Source organism: Saccopteryx leptura, chromosome 6 (genome assembly GCF_036850995.1).
Source record: "Saccopteryx leptura isolate mSacLep1 chromosome 6, mSacLep1_pri_phased_curated, whole genome shotgun sequence".
NCBI classification, from domain to species: Eukaryota; Metazoa; Chordata; class Mammalia; order Chiroptera; family Emballonuridae; genus Saccopteryx; species Saccopteryx leptura.
The window spans coordinates 151486497-151505774 of NC_089508.1; the positions used below are offsets into that span (position 1 = coordinate 151486497).

Below are 19278 nucleotides of genomic sequence, written 5' to 3' on the forward strand. Positions count from 1 at the left end.
CTCACCAGCTTGAGCCCAAGATCACTGGTTTGAGCAAGGGGTCACTCGGTCTGCTGTAGCACCCTGGTCAAGGCACATATAAGAAATCAATCAATGAACAACTAAGGAGCCACAACGAAGAATTGATGTTTCTCATCTCTCTCCCTTCCTGTCTGTCTGTCCCTATCTCTCCCTCTCTCTGACTCTTTCTGTCTCTGCTACAAAAAAAAAACAACCCAACGAAAACAAAAAACAACAACAACCATGTTGAAAATGAAAATTTTCAGACAACAAAACCAAGTGCTAAGGCAGAATGGTAGCTCAAAAAGGGCATGGAGGCCCTGGCTGGTTGGCTCAGTGGTAGAGCGTCAGCCTGGCATGCAGGAGTCCTGGGTTCGATTCCTGGCCAGGGCACACAGGAGAAGCGCCCATCTGCTTCTCCCCCTCTCCCCCTCTCCGTCTCTCTCTTCCCCTTTCGCAGCCAAGGCTCCATTGGAGCAAAGTTGGCCCGGGCGCTGAGGATGGCTCCATGGCCTCTGCCTCAGGTGCTAGAATGGCCCTGGTCACAACAGAGCAACACCCCAGATGGGCAGAGCATCGCCCCCTGGTGGGCATGCCGGGTGGATTCTGGTCAGGCACATGCAGGAGTCTGTCTGCCTCCCCATTTCCAACTTCAGAAAAATACAAAAAAAAAAAAAAAAGGGCATGGAAGCAGGAGGGTGGGTTCAGATCCCGGCCTTCCTAGTCACTAGCTGTGTGGCCCTGACTGAGGTCTTTCTCAGACTCAGCCTCATCATATGTAATAGCTCTCAGAGCTCAAAGGTGAATGTAGGGAGAAAACCTCAAAGCAACAAAAACTAAAAAAAAATGCCTGGTGTAACACTCATGGCAGATAATGGGGTAGTGGTGAGCCTAACACCATGCACCCTTTTCTGACCACAGTACCTCTATTTTTGAGGGGAACCACCTCCTCACTGCAGTCTAAGTGGTGGAGGAGGACTTATCCCACTGCCAGCTTTAGAGGTGGGCAGTGACCTAGGCCTGGCCAATCGCTGTGCAGTTAGTTACTAGTTCTGGGGACTGGGGGTAGAGCACAGGACAGAGGCCGGGACAACTGTCTCTCACACTTTCCTGGAACTTTGGGAGTGTGGTATGTCCCCTGGGCTGTTGAGGGGTCATCTTTGTCCCCATGTGGAGTATGACTGGGCCTGGGTTTGGGCTCATCCTGGGATTCAGGCTCATTCTGTGACAACTGACATGGGCACTCACACCCATGTGAATGTGTGTGTGCAGGTGTCTTGGTTGGTCTGCTACTGGGAAGCCATACACACTCGTAAGCACCAGAAGATAAACAAGTGCCTGCAGCTCCTTGGCTGGGGCCCAGGTCGGGGGCGGAATAAACAATCCTGGTGACTTTCTGAAAAGCAAGCATGTGTGGCAACAGGTGCCATGGAGACAAGCAGACTGTACCAGAGCAGAGACAGCAGCCACCCCCCAACACTGCCCTGCGTGTGTACACACACACACACACACACACACACACACACACACACACATCTCTGTGCTTTCTCATGTTCATATTAGTTCATATCCACTCGATCAAACAGTCTCAACTTAACCCCCAGGCACACCCAACCTTGGGGTCTAGCCAGTTATCCCCATTCCAGCTTTGCTTGAGGCCAGAGGCTTTTGAGAAGGTCTGAGAATCCCGATACAACAGCACCCACAGTTCCTCAGCCATTTTCTTAGACACTGGTCCTGTTCTAGGTCCAATTTCAGCAAATCAGTCTTTAGGGAAAGTGCGGTGGTGGTGGTGTGTGTGTGTGTTTGGGAGGAGATCATGTATCAGGCAGAGCCATATAAACCCAACTTTTTGGAAAGTGCTTGTGTTTGCTTCAGAGATGCACACACAACACACATTCACCAGGCTCTTTCAAGATACATTTACCCAGATCCCTCATCCCCTGCAATTTGTACAGACACACCCTGAATACAATCAGATACGTACCTGTCCTCAAGCAGGCAGTGTGTACCCCCATATATCCTAGATCAGTGGTTCTCAACCTTTCTAATGCCGTGACCCCGCAATACAGTTCCTCATGTTGCGGTGACCCCAAACCAAAAAATAATTTTGGTGGCTACTTCATAACTGTAATTTTGCTACAGTTATGATTCGGAATGTAAATACCTGATATGCATTATGTATTTTCTGATGGCTTTAGGCAACCCCACTGGGGTCGCGACCCACAGGTTGAGAACCGCTGTCCTAGATGATGATAATGATGGTAATATACCATTTACTGTCTGCCTTATTGTTTTACAGTCATCACTTCATTACATTTATTCCTTAAGGAAAATCATCTGAGATTGATAGTATTGTTATTTCCATTTCATAGGTGAGGAAAGAGAAGTACAGAGAGCTTAGGTAACTTGCCAGGGTCACAGAGTTGGAAAGTGACAAAGCTGGGAGCCCAACTCCAGACCACATTATTAGCTTTTCTTCATTTACTCAGATATACCTGCAACACCTCATGCATGTGCAGGCATACACATACACAAATACACACATGGAAATGCTGCCTCCTCAGTCAGCTCAGGTAATTCATGTCCATGGAGTCATTGACCCCACTTTGACCTCTCCATATGCTTCACTCCCAGTCCCTCCAGGCTGCTCTGATATTCATGAGAACCCCTGGCCTGGGCACATGGGAGCAAACCTGCTACCCACAAAGACCCCCTCCCTTCCTTTCCACATCCCCACCCCCCAGCAGCTGCTGCCCTGGCCCAGCTGGGGGCGGCCCGAGGATTTGGATGGGTGACTCAGGCTGAATCATGGCCCAGCTGCTCCTTGGCAGCCCTCTCCCCCGTTCTGCCCAGAAAGCCTATTTTGAAAACTGAGGGTGGGAGACAGGGAGTGGAGCAGGAGGAGATGGAGGTGCTTGAGAACAGGAGGAGTCAGGCAGAGGGTCTCTGTGCCCTCCCCACTCCTCAGGCAGTCCCCACCCATGTCCCTCCTTCTTCCAAGGAAAGGGGCCCTTCTGCATGGACAGAGGCCAGGGCTCCCTTTGTAAGCTCAGAGTCCTTTTGGCTTCCCTGCCCTACCTCTTGGACCTAATAACAGCAATGACTATATTAACTATTCTAATTGATCACTCACATGTTACAGTACTCTATGGTTTTCAAAGCACTTTCTCATCAGTATCTCTTATTAGTCGTATGGGGTGGGAATTAGCATTCTTACTTTCGAGCTGAGGAAACCAAGGCTCAGAAAGGTTATGTGAATTTTCCAAGGTCACACGGCTGGTGCAAGAACAGCTGGGAAGCAAGCTCCAGCTTCCTGGCCCAATTTATGGACAGTGAGCATTAGGGCCAGGAGTCAAGCTGCAGCTGGGCGAGGGGAGTGTGAGGGAGCATGGTGGAGACATTGCAGGGACATGTTGGGATCATAGTGGGGGGCATGGCAGAGGGTGTGGCAGGGTGTATGACAGCCAGGATTGGTGGCTTAGTGTGTGGCAAGATCATGACAAAATTTTTTTTACTCTTCTGAAATGAATGGATTATAGGGTTGTTTATGCTTTTAAAACTTCTTTTTAGTGTTTCAGGCCAATATCTCAAGGCTAGCTAGTCCAAAGCCATGGAGTTTCTACTGAGAAGACTTGAACTATGGGAACTTTGCTTCCTGAAGCCTCCATTTCCTCATCTGAAAAAATGGGCCCAGGCCTCCTCCAGCGTAGGCATGAATCACGTGCACGTTGTCCTTTAGAAGCTGTGAAAGACTTCACAAATGACAAAAGTTGTCATTTTCCACATTTTGTTCTATCTTTAAAAAAAAACACCCATGGGTGCTGGGTGGAGGACATGGTGGGCTTCTCGAAGCCTGGGTAGAGGTGCTGAGAAGGGGAGTGGGTAACACCTCTTCCTTCCCCTTGCCTTGGCTCGCCTGGCCTTCCCCCACCCTCAGCCGAGAGCTGGTTTCTAGGCAACAGGATGGATGCAGGGATGGTTCTGGAGGGGAGAGAGCTATAAATAGGGAAGGGAGAAAACAAAAATAAAGTTCCAGAGCAAGCTGTGGAGCCTCATATACCACGGGTGGGGTGGGGTAGAGTGGGGAGCTTGAAGAGACGGGATGGTGGGGACACAGGGAGAGCCCCCAGCCCTTCATCAGGGGGAGAGGGCAGTTTTCAGGTTAGCCAGCCAGGTCCGGAGAGTGCTGGCATGGGTGGGGAGGAGTCTGTGTGTGCACAACTGAGCAGGATGGGGGTGGTGAGGAGAAGTCATTTCGATTGGAGAACAAGGGAAAGCTCAGGGGAGAGGAGGATTTCAACAGGCAGAGCCAAGGGCAGCTGTGGAGGAAAAAGCCCTGACAAGAAAGGACGGTGGGGTTAGACCCACAGATCTCAGGGGGCCTGGCCAGGCTCAGAGCACTGACCACACACCTCACGTCCATGCAGACGGGGGGGGGGGGCTCCTCCTCTCTGCAAGATGGCTGCAAGGCTGTCTCTTCAGACCTTCCAGGCCACATCCTCTACATGCAGGTTTCAGCTCCAACCTCACTCCTCAGAGTCCTGAGCTGACCACCCAATTTCATGTTGGTTACCACCCCGTCCCTGTCACATTCTGTTACATCACTCTGTTTTATGTTCTTCATAAAACTCAAAATTATCTTGATCATGTATTTGTTGATCTATGGGACATGAGTTCTGTCAGGGCAGCAACCCGTAGCCCCTCAGTTCTAAGAACAGAGTAGGCGCGCAACACACACTGTTGGATGACTAAACACACCCAACACACATGGGCAACATCCGTGTACATGCATCAACAGATACACCTGCATCACATATGTATCTCAGCACCCCTACATAAAGCCACAATCTCACTTGCAGTCTGCATGAAATTGCACAAGTGTGTTATCTCAACTCTGTTGTCCCTATGTTTTTCTTTGTTTGGTGGTTTTGTGTGTTTGTCTCCCCAAAGAGCAAGTCCCTTTTGGAAAACTGGGCTTTGGGGTTAGGCTTGTGGCCTTTGTCACTTCCCAACAATGTTCCCCAGAACAGGTAACTGCCTCTCTGGCTTCCATTCCCTCATCTGTAAATTGGGGCTAATAACAAGGAACCCCTGAGGACAGTTTCAAGTGAAATTAATGGAGACAAATGTCGGATGCCTGGGACATAGTGGGCACTTGGTAAATAGTTTCACCCCTGTCACAAGGGAGGAGTCCCTGAGTTATGTGTTCTCACATGTGCATCCACAGTCGGGGCTGCCATCTGACACAGGGCTGGCATCTTCCACTGATGCTTCTGGGCCTGTGCCTGGAATGCATTTAAAGTGACCATGGCAGAAGAGAACATTGGTCTTTGAGCAGAAACCAGGCTCAGAAAACCAGGTGCATGGCTTGGCACCCAGGAAGGAAGAATACCCCCCACCCCAAGCCAGATGGTGAACCTTGTTTGGCATCTAAAAATGGTGATCAAGTGCTGATTACTGGAGAGGAGGTGGCAAACACAAATTCTTTAGAGACCAGGCAGGTCATGAAAATGAGTGAATAGGGAGAAAGGGCCTGTTGCCAACTGGAATCGAATGGAAACAAATAAACAAATGTCAGGCTAACAAATTAAACACTTCTATAGGTCAAATTCAACCTGAGGGCTAGGAATTTGCAACCCCCACAGGCTGTGGGTTGTAAATAGTGCCCTAATTCAGTCAAAAGGGATCTGAAGATCCTGGCACTCGCATGTGGAGTCAGAGAATCCAAGCCCATCGGTTTGTCCTCCCTACATACACACATCTGCCAGTTGTCTCCGACTTCCGAAGTAAAGGCTCGGTATACTGCAGGTCAAGGTGACCCGAGGGGACCGGTCTATCGCAGTGTTCAAGGCCTTCCCAAACCTGGCACCATCCCCGCCCCCGGTCCCTCAGGGAAAGAGGCAGCGCTAACACTTAGGATAGGCTGAGTAGAGCGAGCTTCTTCCAGACCTGGCACTGGAGTCGGAAAGTTTGTCCGACCAGACAGAGAAGGGGGTGGGGTCTTACGCAGGCGAGGTTGGGGCATCCAGCGACAAAACAAGGTGGGGGATCCGCGGGGACGCGGCCTCTGTAGGAGTGAAGTTAAAGCGGCTCTGCAGCAAAGGGGGCTGGAGCTTGCCTCGGTTCTATGGGGGAGCATCTGAGCCAATGAGAGCAGCACCTTTGCCTCGACGAAGGCGGGACCTTACGCAGCACCGTGATGTCTCCGCCCTTTCTTCCACACCTGAAGGAGGTGTTGGGGTCTTTTCAGTGTCGGTCCTGGTCTGCTGGAAGCGTCTGGCTGGCCTCCCGATTTCTGCAGCCCCTCGCCCACCTCAGCCCAGGCCGCAAACCTTCCGGGAGGGATGAAGCACCGGTTGCCTATGCTGTGACTCCTTCTGAGGCAGCTGTCCATCTCCCCTTCCCTTGCATAGGTTTGTCTGCGTTAGACAGGTGTGAGCAGGTGTGTTTGCGTGTAAACGTTTTGGGGAGGAGAGAGGCCTGTCTGCGCATAACAGAGTCTTTCCTTGCCCATGCTGCTGATTTCCGAGGACTTGTGCGGGGCTCGCGTGCAACAGTGTGCACGTGTCCGCACATATTGGCCACAATGCGTACACTTCAGCTGGCGCACAGGGACTAGCGTACGTGCACACATGTCTGCGCGTGCGTGGCAGTCGTACGCCTGCGCTGCGTGTGCGGCGAAGTGTGAACCTGTCCACCCTGTGCTACAGCGGCGCAGGGTTCCCCTCATACCGGAACCTGCAGCAGGCACTTTACCGCCCAGCAGGTGGCTCCCGAGGCCACCTTCCCGCCTCCCAACCGACTACACGTCCTAGCCTTGGGGATATCCCCCCGCCCCCCGGTAATCCCACGTGGAGGGTGGGAGATGGAGAAGCTGAGGTCCAAGGTTGTCAGTCTCGTACCTGGGCCAAGTGTGCCGGGCCCCAAAGAGGAGAGTAGGGCAGTTGGGACTTGGAAAACCATCGGCCAACCCCATTCGGCGCCCAGCCCTGCCCGTGCGGTGCCGCGTACAGACAGATTGACTTTATTCATGGACACGCAGGGGCGGCTGTGCCGCCCGCCCGGAACACGCTCACAGGGGGGTTGGGGGACTCTCCATGCCACAATCACGACACAACGCCCGCGCTTGGACCGGGCCAGCTGGGGGAGGGGGCATGGCATAGCCTGGCTCCTGGTTTTGGTTAAAAAATGGTTCTGGGGGTCAATGTGGAGTGGGATGGGGGACTCTGGGGCTACAGGGGGGTCGTTCGGAGAGCCACTTCGGGTGGGGTGGGGAGCCTCGCTTTCGGATCTTTTAAAAACACAAAACATGCTACATCCGCGCAGACACTGGACCGGATTGGGCGGGGAAGGGGCGACACAGGTGGAGCGAGGCTCCTAGTGGCAGCCTCAGCCTGGCCCTGTCCCCGCCCCAGGGTTGGAGATCGCTGTGTAGGGAAGACAGATGGACAGACACTAACACAGGCTCCGAGGGGCGCCTCGGAGTAAAGGAAGATCTTGTGTTTGGGGGGAAGGGGTAGAAGGACAGCCCTGGTTCTGGGGGGCAGGGCAGAAACCGGAAAGGGATTGTGCTGATGGTGGGGGGCCCTCCTGGGCCCTTATGCCTCTGGCTCATACTCCTGATACTCCTCCTGCATCAGAGGGGTTGGGGTGCAGTAGAGAAGAGCAAAAGAGGAAGGGGTTGGAAAACAAGCAGCCAGGCTTGGACTGAGGACCTGGCTCCCCCCCCCCCCATTGAGGAGGAACAGTACATCCCGTCCCCTTGGGCAAACAAGGAAGCTGGACGTAGGGGACAGTCTGGCTAGTCCTAGGCAGGGTGCCTGGGGCACAGTGCTACACTCCATGCTGATAACTCCTGGGGCTTGGGTTCTAGAAAATGGAGACCTGAAGCTCCCTGGCCCAACCCTACCATGCCAGGGACCTCCTGCCCCAGTTGGGGATGACAGCAATCCTCTGAGATGCCCACAACCCCACCCAGCCCTGCCACCCCTCACCTGGGGTGGTTCCTCATAGCTCTCTCCTTCTGGCTCCATCAGGGGCTCAATCAGTGGCTCCTCAGCTGCTTCCTGGGCCACTTCCTCAGGCTGCAGGCAGAGAAGGGGCAGGGCTTGTGGTGGCAGCAGCTGGGGATGCCCCCAAATTCCTACTCTGGGAAGCTTGGATGACTAGGGGACAGGTAGGCTTTGTTGACAGTGAAACCAGAATTTCTAATTAAATTGTTTATTTGGAGTACCTTGGAAGTGGGATGAATGCATGAGAAGTGAAACCCCTCCAAATCCTGCTTGAAGCTGGGGATGGGGAGTGGAGCAGGGCTCTCCATGCCCTCTCCCAGCACCTGGCAGCCCCCTGCACTTCCATCATTTGGACTGAGTGGAATGGGGAGATAGCATATACAGTTTATCCCTACACCCTCTTGGGTCTGGCTTTGTGTAGGGCATTGGGATCCCAGAGATAACCCTGAAGGCTCCTCTGGGCTGGAGGGAGATGGAGGCTCAGAGATGGACTGGGCAGGGGATCTGAACCATTCTCCTGCCACCTTCCATCCAGCCCTCCCCCAGGGCCCTGAGTGGCCTGGTTTCTTCAGCTGTTGCTATTTTAAGATAAGCTGGAAGCAACAGCTCAGTGGTGTTGCTTGGATGTGTGAGCTAAGATTCTCCCTTCCCCCTGCATCTGCTGCCCAGCCCAGTGCAGACCAACAGGCGCGCAGTGGGAGGCTGCCAGACAGATGGTCAGCCACCTGCAAGTGAGCACATGTATGTGTGCAAACGGGATGGAGCTGGCTGTCACACAGGCACACACAATAATAACCTGGGGTCCCATGCACGGTTGCACAAGGCCACATGGGCTGGCACATGCCTGGGCCTTTGGGGAAACCTGTAGGCAGGGAAAAATACCAACTCCCCCACTTCCACAAGTACCACTATCCCCCCCTACTGGGTGGAGATAAGACTTTTGGGACCTTGGAAGGTTGGCACTGAGGAGGCTTGCCCAGACCACTATGCACTCTAGTTGCCCCAGCTCCATCCAAGCAGCTTCAGGTCTTTTGAATTATCAGTCCAGGTGGGCCTCATGGGCACAGGACTTTACAGCTCCTGACCTGGTTCATTCTCCTCAGTATCCAGCTGGGTATACTAAGGCCCAGGAGGTGGGAAATGTTAGTTTGCTCCAAGTCACCCAGCTGTGACCAGAACCCAGGAAAGAAACCGAGTGTTAAAAATCCCAGCTTGAGCACATTGTTAGGAAACAACTCAGAAGTCCAGTAGGTGGAGAAGGAGGTATGCGTTGTGGTTTCATCACGTGTGGATACTGAGCAATAAATATGGAGACCAAGAGTGCACAGCATGGTTTCCTGTTGAGTGGAAGAAGCCAGGTACAGAAGGGCATGAACTTTAGGATACCTTTTATGTGAAGTTAAAAAACACCCAATTAATTTGTGGTGATAGAAGTGAGGAAGCAGTTACTCACAGAGGGAGAGGCAGGGCCAGGCTGAAGGGGAGGAGAGTAAGGCGCTGAGGGCACAAGTGTTGAGGAGGCACGCACTCTCAGGGTCATGTCAATGAGACCCCGGAATGAGCACACCCCTTAAACTCTGTGCCCTCGACACCTCCCTCATCTCACCCTAGTCTTGGCCCTGGGGGTAAGGACTGGAAAGGGGTGGGAGTGGGGTCTTCTGAAGGACTGACATTCTGTGTTTTGATCTGGGTGCAGGTAATATGGGGGCGTTTCCCAGCCTGGCCACTCACTAGCTGTCTGGTATCAGGGAAGTCACTTCACTGCCAATCTCAGTGGTCTTGGCCTGGGCTGGGAAATGAGATGGGGTCTCTGCTTTGTAGTAGTACAGGAGGCTCCAGTGACATATGTGAGCAGGCTGGGATGGAACATGCATACTGTGCTTGCATGGTTTCCCCATACCTGGTGGCCCCAAAGGGCTTTAACTTGAATTGTAAATCTATGATCTTGAGTTTCCCTGAGAGGGGAAGTGCTGGTAGGAGGAAGGTGGCTGGAGAAAGATGGTTCTGTGCAAATGCCCCTCACAAACAGCCCAGACCTGCCTCTCTGACCTGGTTCCATGCAGGCACCAAGTGACTCCAATGATTGGACCTGAGCTTATCCTCCCAACCACCTTTTTAGGGAGGCAGGCGGGAATAGGATACTGTGCAAGTCACCTCACCTTTCTGAGCCTCAGTTCTTGCTCTGTAAAATGGGCTAACTGTGCACCTTCTACATAGGGACATTGTCAAGAATCAATGAGTTACTTCCATGTAACATGTCTAGAGCAGTTCTTGCCCATATAAGAGGTCAGGGAATGGGAGCAATCACTGGAAACATAATAATAAGAAATGAGAAGTCACACAGCAGGTAAATTACACAGGCAGGACATAAACCAGAACTTCTGAGTCAAGTCCCAGACTTCTGATGGGGTAGAAACCAACTGTGCAAAAATGTCTGGAGTGGAGGGTGAGGTGTGGTCTCCTGCCACAGTCTGGTGGATACACTCGTGCAGAATGCACACTGATTTTCCAAACCAGCTGTGGAAGGAGCCCCCACCATCATAGAGGCAGAGCATGCACTTGCATGTGCACAGACATGCAGCATCCCACAGGGGGATGGATGTCTGTGCATATGTATGGGCCCACAGAGTGTACCATCACAGTGGTACACATCCACACACAACTGTGGTCACAAGAGCCCCTGGGGGCAGACATGGACTGCTCACATTGTCATGGGGCCACTGTCTTACTGAGTACTCACTGTAAGCAAGCCTGGCTGTTTATCAGTGGTTCTCATGGTGGTATCCCTGTACCTGCACCACCAGCATCCCCTGTTACTTGTTAGAAATTCGGATTCTCAGGCCTCATCTCAGACCTTCTGAATCAGAAATTCTAGGGATGGGGCCAACAGTTTGTACTTTAACTTGGCCTCCTGGTGATTCTGATGCACACTTCAGTTTTGAGAACCTCTGATCTATATTATCTCTTCTACATAAGAGCCCCATTGTGTTCATCTCCCATCATACAGGCAAAGATTCAGGCTCAGAGCCATAATGGGACCTGCCCAGAGTCACATAGTCAGGAAGTAGTGGAGCTGGGATCCAGATCCAGCTCTGTGAGGCTCCAGAGCTGGCAACACTTACTCTGCAGCATGTCCTAATGGGGGCATCTGTCTTTATGCACACGGGGACAGCCACCCCCTCCCCAGGGGAACATGTCTGCACAAACATGTGACACACAACTCACTCTTGCCCCCATGGCCCACACCTGCTTGTATCTGTCTCAGGGCCTTTGCATGAGCTATTCCTACCACCTAAAATATATTCCCCACTTGGCTTGTCTCATCCTTTGGGTAGCAGCTTAAATATCACCCTTCAGAAAAGCCCTTTAGGCTAAAGTAGCCCCCTCATTCCTTGACTAACTCTCCTATCACCCTGTTGTCTTTTTTTCATAGACTTATCCTTATCTAAAATCATCTTGCATATTGGTTGGGTTTTTACTATCTTCTCCTGCTGAAATATCAGCTCCATGAATGCAGGTAACTATTTGTTGCAGTAACCCCTAAAACAATTCCTCTCTGGTATGAATACCTGTTGAATGAAAAGAAATGAATGAACAACCTGTGACGCATGCAGACATGGCCAGAAGTGGTTCAGGTCACACTTGTAAGCAGGACATACGTACACAGCCAGATCTTAGACATAGTCACAGGGAGTAGCACATCTATTCACACTTTCACACAGGCTCATTCTGAGCTGAGTCTAACAGAGTCCTGAAGAAGGTAAGGCAAGATGGCTTGTGTCCCAGGCTAGCTGGGGGAGAGGAAAGCCTGGTGTCGGGTTTATGGGTGTGCCTGGCATGTGTGTGCATTTGCACTCATTCATTAATGTGTGTGGCGGAAGGATTGCTCACCTTCAGATCGGTGGGGAATTCTTCCTTCTTCACCAGGCCTGTGGCAGCTGCGATGTTCCCAGCCCCAGAGAACACAGCTCCTCCCAGATGTGATGCCTGCTCCTTGGTTTTCTCAGCCACTAGAGTAGAAAGAAGGTTGGGGAAGGGGATTGGGGCCCAGGGTGAAGGAGGCATAGTTGCCCCCTCCCTGTTAGTGACCCATTGCCTGCCTTTTCCATAGAACACCCCCAAGCTTTGGGGGTGCCCTCTTCCGCCACCCCTACACCCATCCTCTGGAAGCAGTCAGCTCTCAGGCTGGGGTGAGGAAAGGAGCTGTGCAGGGCTAGGCTGGTACCTGAGGCCACTCCTTGTACAACCCCCTCTCGGGTCTTGCTTCCTGCAGGAAGACAAAGGGGCACATTTAAGGCCTCTGAGCTGAGGGAACAGAGACTCTGGCAAGCACAACCATTACACAATGAGCAGAGGGACCCAGTCAGCAGCAGGCATCCTTGCCCCATCACTGCCTCCCTGGGCCTCAAAATCCCACAAGTTCCCCACCACCACCCTGAGCCCCCCCATACCTCCTCCCTCAGGACTTCCAGTTTTCCCCACTATCTGTCCCTCACCACCCCTACCTGAGGTGATACCTGTACCCCTCAGGGCTGTTGCTTGAGCACCTGCACTGTGCAAAGCATCAGTTCATTTCATTCTCTGCCCAGGTGGGAGAAGGTAGGGGTGAGTCTGGAGAGCAAACAGGCTATGTATTTGGAAAGGTGCCCCTTGTGCATGGCTGCCTACATCCCACCTGTGGGTACTGCCATCTAAGCACTCTATTTCTTCTAAAGGCTCTTTTTTCCTAACAAGAGTGCAGATCCCTCCTTCTTGCTGGAGAGGAGAGAGTCTCTGGTGCCTGATGAGACTATGGGTGAGGTGCAGATTATGGCCAACACCCATGGCATTGACTGGGCTTGGTCACAGCAAAATGTGGGGTTGATGGGAAAGGCAAGAGAGCCTGAGGTGAGGTGAGGGGTGCCTTCAAGGGAGAGGGGAATCACCCATCCTGAGCATCTGGCTATTCAGACAACAGTTGATAGACCTGGAAATAGGTGTGGGCAGGCTGACACCCCGGGGAGGAGGAGGACAGGCCAAGTGTGGGAACACAGGATTCTTACAGCTAAGGCCAGTACCCAAGGACAGGGCATAGCTGCATGTGCATCCATTCCTTCCTCCTAGAAACTGCTCTGTGCTACGTGCCTGGCCAATCGCTTACTGTTGGATGGGGTAAGAGAGGAGCAGATTGGGTGTCCATGACCTCCGGCCCCATGGGGTATGTGATAGGGGAGGGGGCATTGCCTGGGCCTTGACAGATGGGAACAGGTGGATGTACAGAAGGGAGACTGGAGGGTTCTCCAGGCTCAGGGACCATGCAGGCAGGACACAGGCAGGTGTGGGTCTGGGGTCGGTACACAGCATACTGAGGCGGCCTGTGTGTCCACAGAGATGGGAATGGTGAGAAGCAAAGCTGGGCACACAGACTGAGGCAGGACCACGCCAGACTACAGGGAGCTGAAGCCTCACAGGGTGGGAAATGGGAGCCATCCAGGGATCCTGGGCAAGGGGAAAAGGCAGAAAGGAGGACAGAATGGGGTCCAGTAGGTGTGGGCTTAAGCCATCTCCCTGACTTGATCAACTCTGCCTCAGATCTAGCCATCCTTGTCTGTTAGCTACACTACCTTCCAGGAGAACTCCCTGTGATTTGTTCTGTCCCCAGAGGTATGAGGGTCCTTTCCAAACTGAAACCAGATCATGTCAATTCCTACCGTACAAACTCTGGTGACAATTATAATAATGCTTTGCCCTGGCCTATAAGGGCCCCTCATGAACCGCCTCTTGTCCATCTATCCTGCCCTTTGCTCTCTAGCTTTCCCTACCTCCCTCCTGGCTCCTTATTCTCAGGCCTCAACTCAAATGTCACCCACTTTGACCACCCTATCAAAGCGGCCCCTGCCCCAGCCCCAACCACTTGATGTCAAATCCCACTATGGAGATGCTCTGTGTCACTATAAGGAGAGAAAGCACCTGTGTCTCTCTTGTCCACTGTTACATCCCCAGGAGCCATGCAATGGCTGGCACATAGTAGGTGGTAAATAAATACTTTTCAAATGACTGCAAAGCCAAATGTAGCCCTCTTCAGCCCTCATAGGGGGCAATTCTACCCACTGAACTCAAAAAAGGTCTGAATGATGGAATAGATTCAGTAAATGTCAGTTTCTGGGCTTTGTCTTCCTTTATGCAAATGATCCTGCAGTTTCCCTCTCCTTTCACATTTAGGGTGAAAGAGTTAACCATTTGGCCTTTGTCCTGATGGCAGCAGGCAGCTGCAAGGAGGGGGGCCTGAAAGAGAGATGGCAATGGTGGAACCATAGGCCCTGGGAGACAGAAGCACAGAGAGCAACTCAGAGGTGGAAGTGACTGGAGAGGAGGGGTGGGAGGGGGCCCTGAAAATACAGGACGGAGGGCAGCAAGGGGAGGGGTGGGCTCTGGGGTCCAGAAAGCTTGGCTTAAATTCCAGGTTCACATTTTGCCAGCTGTGTGACCTTGAGGAAAAGAGTCAAAACTCTGTGAGCCCCAGCTCTGGTCTGTAGAATGGGCAGGGGGCATTAAATGAGGTAATGGGTGCTATGGCATTGCATACAGTACTGGGCAGAGTTGGGGCTCAACACCAACTCGCATTAATTATGCAAAGAAGAAAAGGAAGACTACCTGCTTTGATCACCCCTCAACCCCTGGCCTTTCAGCTGAATCCCCCCATCACCAACCCTGCCTCCCATTCTCCCTCCCTTTGGCTGTGTCCTCAGTGACCTCTGCCGACCCCACCCCATCTGCTGACTCATACTCTCCTGCCCAGATCGCCAACTCTTTCCTTCTAAGTACCGGGGCCCCACTGTCCACCCCCCACCCCCCCACGAGTCCCGTGGCCCAAAAGCCCCGCCCCTTGCCCACCGACGTAGAGGACGCCCTCCTTGGTCTTCTCAGCCGCCTCTGTGACCCCCTGCTTGGTTTTCTCTGCGGCAGCCACGACACCCTCCTTGGCCATGGACAGGCCCTTCATGAACACGTCCATCCTGGCTGCCTAGGGAGGGAGAACACACGGGCACGGTGCGCTTGCCCTCTACCCTCACCCCAGCGCTTCCCGAGGGACGCGGGGGTGGGGGGTTAGGGGGAGCTCCCTTCGCTCCTGAGACTGTGGCACCCTTCTGGCCGGGAGCCCCTCCCGACTTTCCCGGTCCCCAGCGTGAGGCCACAGGACCGCGGCGAGTCCTAGCGTCCTTGAAACCCGGGGACTCGGGAGGGGCCACCTCCTCGGGTATCCGGGGCCCCGCAATCTGCAACCCCGAGGAACCGGAGTGCTGGACTCGGCGCGAAGCCCCGGAGCCTAACTGCACACATACGACAGTGTCACATGGCCATGCACACAAACATACTCCATGGACACGTTCACGTGCACATACAGGACACGCAGACGTTCAAACGCACACTGACACTCAGGCACACAGGCACACGGGCGCGGACGCACGTCCACACAGCCAGCCAGGCAGTTGCAAACACTGAGCTGCAGACACACAAACCCCGGGAGCACACTGACACGCACCCACCAGCGCTCTCTCTCCGTTCTCGACCACTTCCCCATTCTCTTCCCTGTCTCACTCAGTCCCCTTTCCAACCCCGGTTCTTTCCCGGTCTCGGCTCCCGGCTCCCAGAGAGCGACCACCTCACCTGGATGCGGGGCCGAGCTGGGAATGGAGCGGCGGCTGAGGCGGGAGAACGCAGAGGCTCGGCTAGACCGGGTTAGGGTGGGCTCAGGGCCGGTTGGGGGATCGGGCGGTGGCCAGCAGGCGGAGCGCGGGCCCTGAGCCGGGCGCAGCAGTGCACGGGCCTTGGTGCGTTGCCTGCCACCACTCGCGCCTTGAGCCCAGCTAGCTCGCGCGCTCTCGGGCTCCGGCTCTAGCGCTGCCGCAGCTCTGAGCTCAGCGCTCCCCCCTGGCGGCCGCACCGCCCCCTTGTCCTGACTGACAAGGGGGCGGGGAGGGTGACATCTCTGCCGAGCCCGCTTGCCTCTGGAGCCGGGCCTGGGACCTGCCGTTAGGGATCCCAGGGCCTCAGACTCACGTCCTGCCCCCAAGAGCCCAGTCTCGTGGGGGAGACAATGTAGCGTGCTAAGAATAGGGAAGAAACAATCCATTTGGAGTTCAGAGGGGTTTGAATCTCAGCTGTGCTTTTAAAAATTAACTGTGGGGCCTGACCAGGCGGTGGCGCAGTGGATAGAGCGTTAGATTGGCACGCAAGACGACCCAGGTTCGAAACCCTGAGGTCACCGGCTTGAGTGAGGGTTCATCTGGTTTGAGCAAGGCTCACCAGTTTGAGCGAGCAAGGGGTCACTCAGTCTGCTATAGCCCCCCTTCCCCCGTCAAGGCACATATGAGAAAGCAATCAACAAACAACTAAGGTGCTGCAAAGAAGAATTGATGCTTCTCATCTCTCTCCCTTTCTTTCTGTCTGTCCCTATGTCTCTGTCTCTGTCACACACACACACACAAATTAACTGTGGAACCTGGGGCCACTCAGCTCTCCTTTCATTCAATGAACTTTATTTGAGCGCTTGGACAGATGAGGCAGTGGAAAAGGAAAACAAGGGTCCCACTCTGGAGGAGCTTATAAAGGTGTGTGTGTGTGTGTGTGTGTGTGTGTGTGTGTGTGTGTGTGTGTGTGTAGATGGGACACAGGACAGGAAACTTAAACCAAACAAAGTTATTTCAGCTTGTGAGAAGTGTTATGAAGATAATAACATGGTGATGGAAAGAGTGACTAGAGGAGGAGTACTTGATGCAGAGTGGTCAGGGAAGGACTCTGTGAGGAGGTCAAGGGTTGCACAGACCCCAGAAAAGGCACCAAGGCCAAGATGTGTGAAGACAGGATCTATAGAGAAGGAACTGCAGGTGCAAAGGCCCTAAGGCAGGACTGGACTTCAGAACAGATAAAAGGCAGTGCTGCTGGAAAGCCAAGAGGAAGGGAAGAGACAGACAAGACCAATTTTTGTATAGTTATGGTGGGGATTGTCAATATGGTCATAGATTTCCAGGCACACATAGGCCCTCAGTGCTATGACAGAATTATGCCCCAAAAGCTGGGATTCCAGCTTCTTGGACTCTGACATCTTGGAGCAGCCAGGGCAGGCTGTACAGAGGAGGTGATATCTAAGTGGGCCTAGTGGGAGAGGTAAGATTTCATCTGACACATAAGGGAGGAAGAGAGTATTCCTCTGTGGGTACAGTCTGGGGGGGGGCAGAGCCACTATGGCTAGAAATACAGGGTGTGTAACTGACAGATGATAAGGTGAGGAAAAAGCCAGCGGCCAGAGTGTGCAGGGCCTGGAAAAATGCTTACAGGCTGCTGCTAGAACTGCAAATTAGTGCATGCCTTTTGAAAGGCAACTTGACAATGTTTACCAGAGACAGAAATACATGCTCCTTTTGAGCCAACAGTTCCCCCTTCCAGGAATTTATCCCTTGGATCTCTACTTATACAAGCACACAAAGACATTTGTGCACAGATGTTCACTGCAGTGTGGCTTCTTTTAGCAAAAAACTGAAAAGAACCTAAAGGTTCATCTGTGGAAAACTAGCTAGTTAATTGGGGTATGTCCACTTGGTGAAATGCCGTGACGCCCAGGAAGGATTAGCCAGGCTCATGTCTACTGACATGGGCACCAAACTGTAAGGTGTGGGACAAGCCAATTTTGATACCCCGAAAATTGTATATTTATAGTGATCACATACTATATTCATTATATAGACACCTTATATACAAATATACACAAGCTTACTTATATCTGGATATACAAAGAACACATCTGCAAGAACTCCCAGTAAAACCATTGACGATAGTTGCCCCTTCTCTTTCCAACTGAGAGGACTCAGAGAGACAAGCTTTGATTTCATCACCTTTGAGTATTTTACCTTGAATAATATTTTACTTGTATAATTTTAAAAGCTAGCACAGGGGATATCTATCATTATCATTGGCCTCTTAGCATTGGAATTGCCCCCTTCCTATGTTTGGGGATTCCCCACCTTATGAGGCAGAGCCCACCTCCTCCTCTAGGAGCTTTCAATGCTTTCTCAGCCTTCCATACAGCCAGGACCCATGACCCCAGCCACGGACACCCTAGCCCCAGACCTAGAACCTAAGACTAGTGTTGTCAGAGTAGCAGGAAAGGAGGGAGTCTGTTCTTGTGAGGACAGGTGGTATTGGTGGTGGCAGTTCCTGCCAGGGACCACATGCAGCAGTGACACTCTTTCTGGGGGCATCTGGCATGACAGGGCAAGCTGCACTGTCTGTGCCCACCCAGAGCTCAGGGGAGTCTTCCTGTGCCTGCTTGGCAGTGTGATTTGGGGCATCACTCCAGGCTATGAGATCTCCAGGGAGAATTCTTTTGCCTTCCCAGGGTTTCTAAGCTGCTCATTATTGATTAATAAATGTATCTGCTTAAATTAGCCAGAAGTGATTTCTGTGACTCATGACTAAAACCCCTGAATGTCAGAGTAGGTGATAAGGAAGGGCTCAGCAGGAGGGAGGACAAGAGGAGAGAAAAAGAAGACCAGATGAAGGTGTCTGTACTGTACTTGCTATTGTAAGAACTGGAAGTCACTGCAGGCTTTCAAGCAAGAGAGACCTACATGAGATATGCATTTTAGGGGGCCATATGGGAGTGGGTTGGAGGGGCACATGGCTAGAAGCAGCAAGATCAGTGAGAAGCCTGAGGCAAAATTCACAGGAGGTTTGACAAAGCCTCTGGGTGGGGGCTGCAGCTTGGGTATCCTTCAGGAGGTAACTTATCAGGTGCTGGGGAAGGGGGAGAGGATGAGTCTAGAAAGATTCCCAGGCTCCTGGCTTGGACATCAGGGTGAAGAATGCTGCTGCAAAATTAAATAGGCATTGAGGAGTAGAGCAGTGTTTGGGGGGGCAGTGGTGAGCTTGTTTGGGATATACCAAATTTGCAGTTCCTGGTAGACAAACTGGAGCAGGTGTCTAGCCAACAGTAGGATATCTAAGCCCAGAGCTCAGGCAGTTATTCCAGGTTGTCCTCAGGTGTAGATTTGGGCCATGGTGTGGGGAAATCTTTAACACATGGCACTCCAAGGGGGGAAACACCTTGAATTGTAGTTTGTGTTAGCTAGGGTATAAATTCTCCCACTGTGGATAATGTCAAGCTGTCAATGTAATGTCACTGAACAGAGAATTGGGAGTAGATACTCTGTATTTTCACCATACAGATAAAATAGATTTAAAATAAAACTGGAGCATAATTAGTAAAATAATTAAAAAGGTATGG

At 52.5% G+C, this 19278-nt stretch overlaps 1 protein-coding gene across 1 annotated transcript; it reads right to left on the reverse strand.

Moving 5' to 3' along the window:
* Window positions 1-7011: 7011 nt before the first annotated feature.
* On the reverse strand, window positions 7012-15971 carry SNCB (synuclein beta). Its single transcript, XM_066341398.1, has 6 exons — window positions 15663-15971; window positions 14889-15018; window positions 12241-12282; window positions 11907-12025; window positions 7998-8087; window positions 7012-7634 (listed from the first exon to the last, which is right to left on the reverse strand). Exons 2-6 carry the CDS (start codon window positions 15007-15009, stop codon window positions 7602-7604), a joined length of 405 nt encoding a protein of 134 aa, XP_066197495.1. The 5' UTR covers window positions 15010-15018; window positions 15663-15971; the 3' UTR covers window positions 7012-7601.
* Between the last annotated feature and the right edge of the window lie 3307 nt (window positions 15972-19278).

Bases quoted from the DNA above. Each gene is read 5' to 3' on its own strand.
- SNCB (XM_066341398.1), bottom strand. From the start codon at position 15,009: ATGGACGTGTTCATGAAGGGCCTGTCCATGGCCAAGGAGGGTGTCGTG. The intron at 12,026-12,240 runs GTACCAGCCTAG...TTTCTACTCTAG, and splicing joins TGTACAAGGAGTGGCCTCAG to TGGCTGAGAAAACCAAGGAG. The intron at 7,635-7,997 runs GTGAGGGGTGGC...CCTCTGATGCAG, and splicing joins GCTATGAGGAACCACCCCAG to GAGGAGTATCAGGAGTATGA.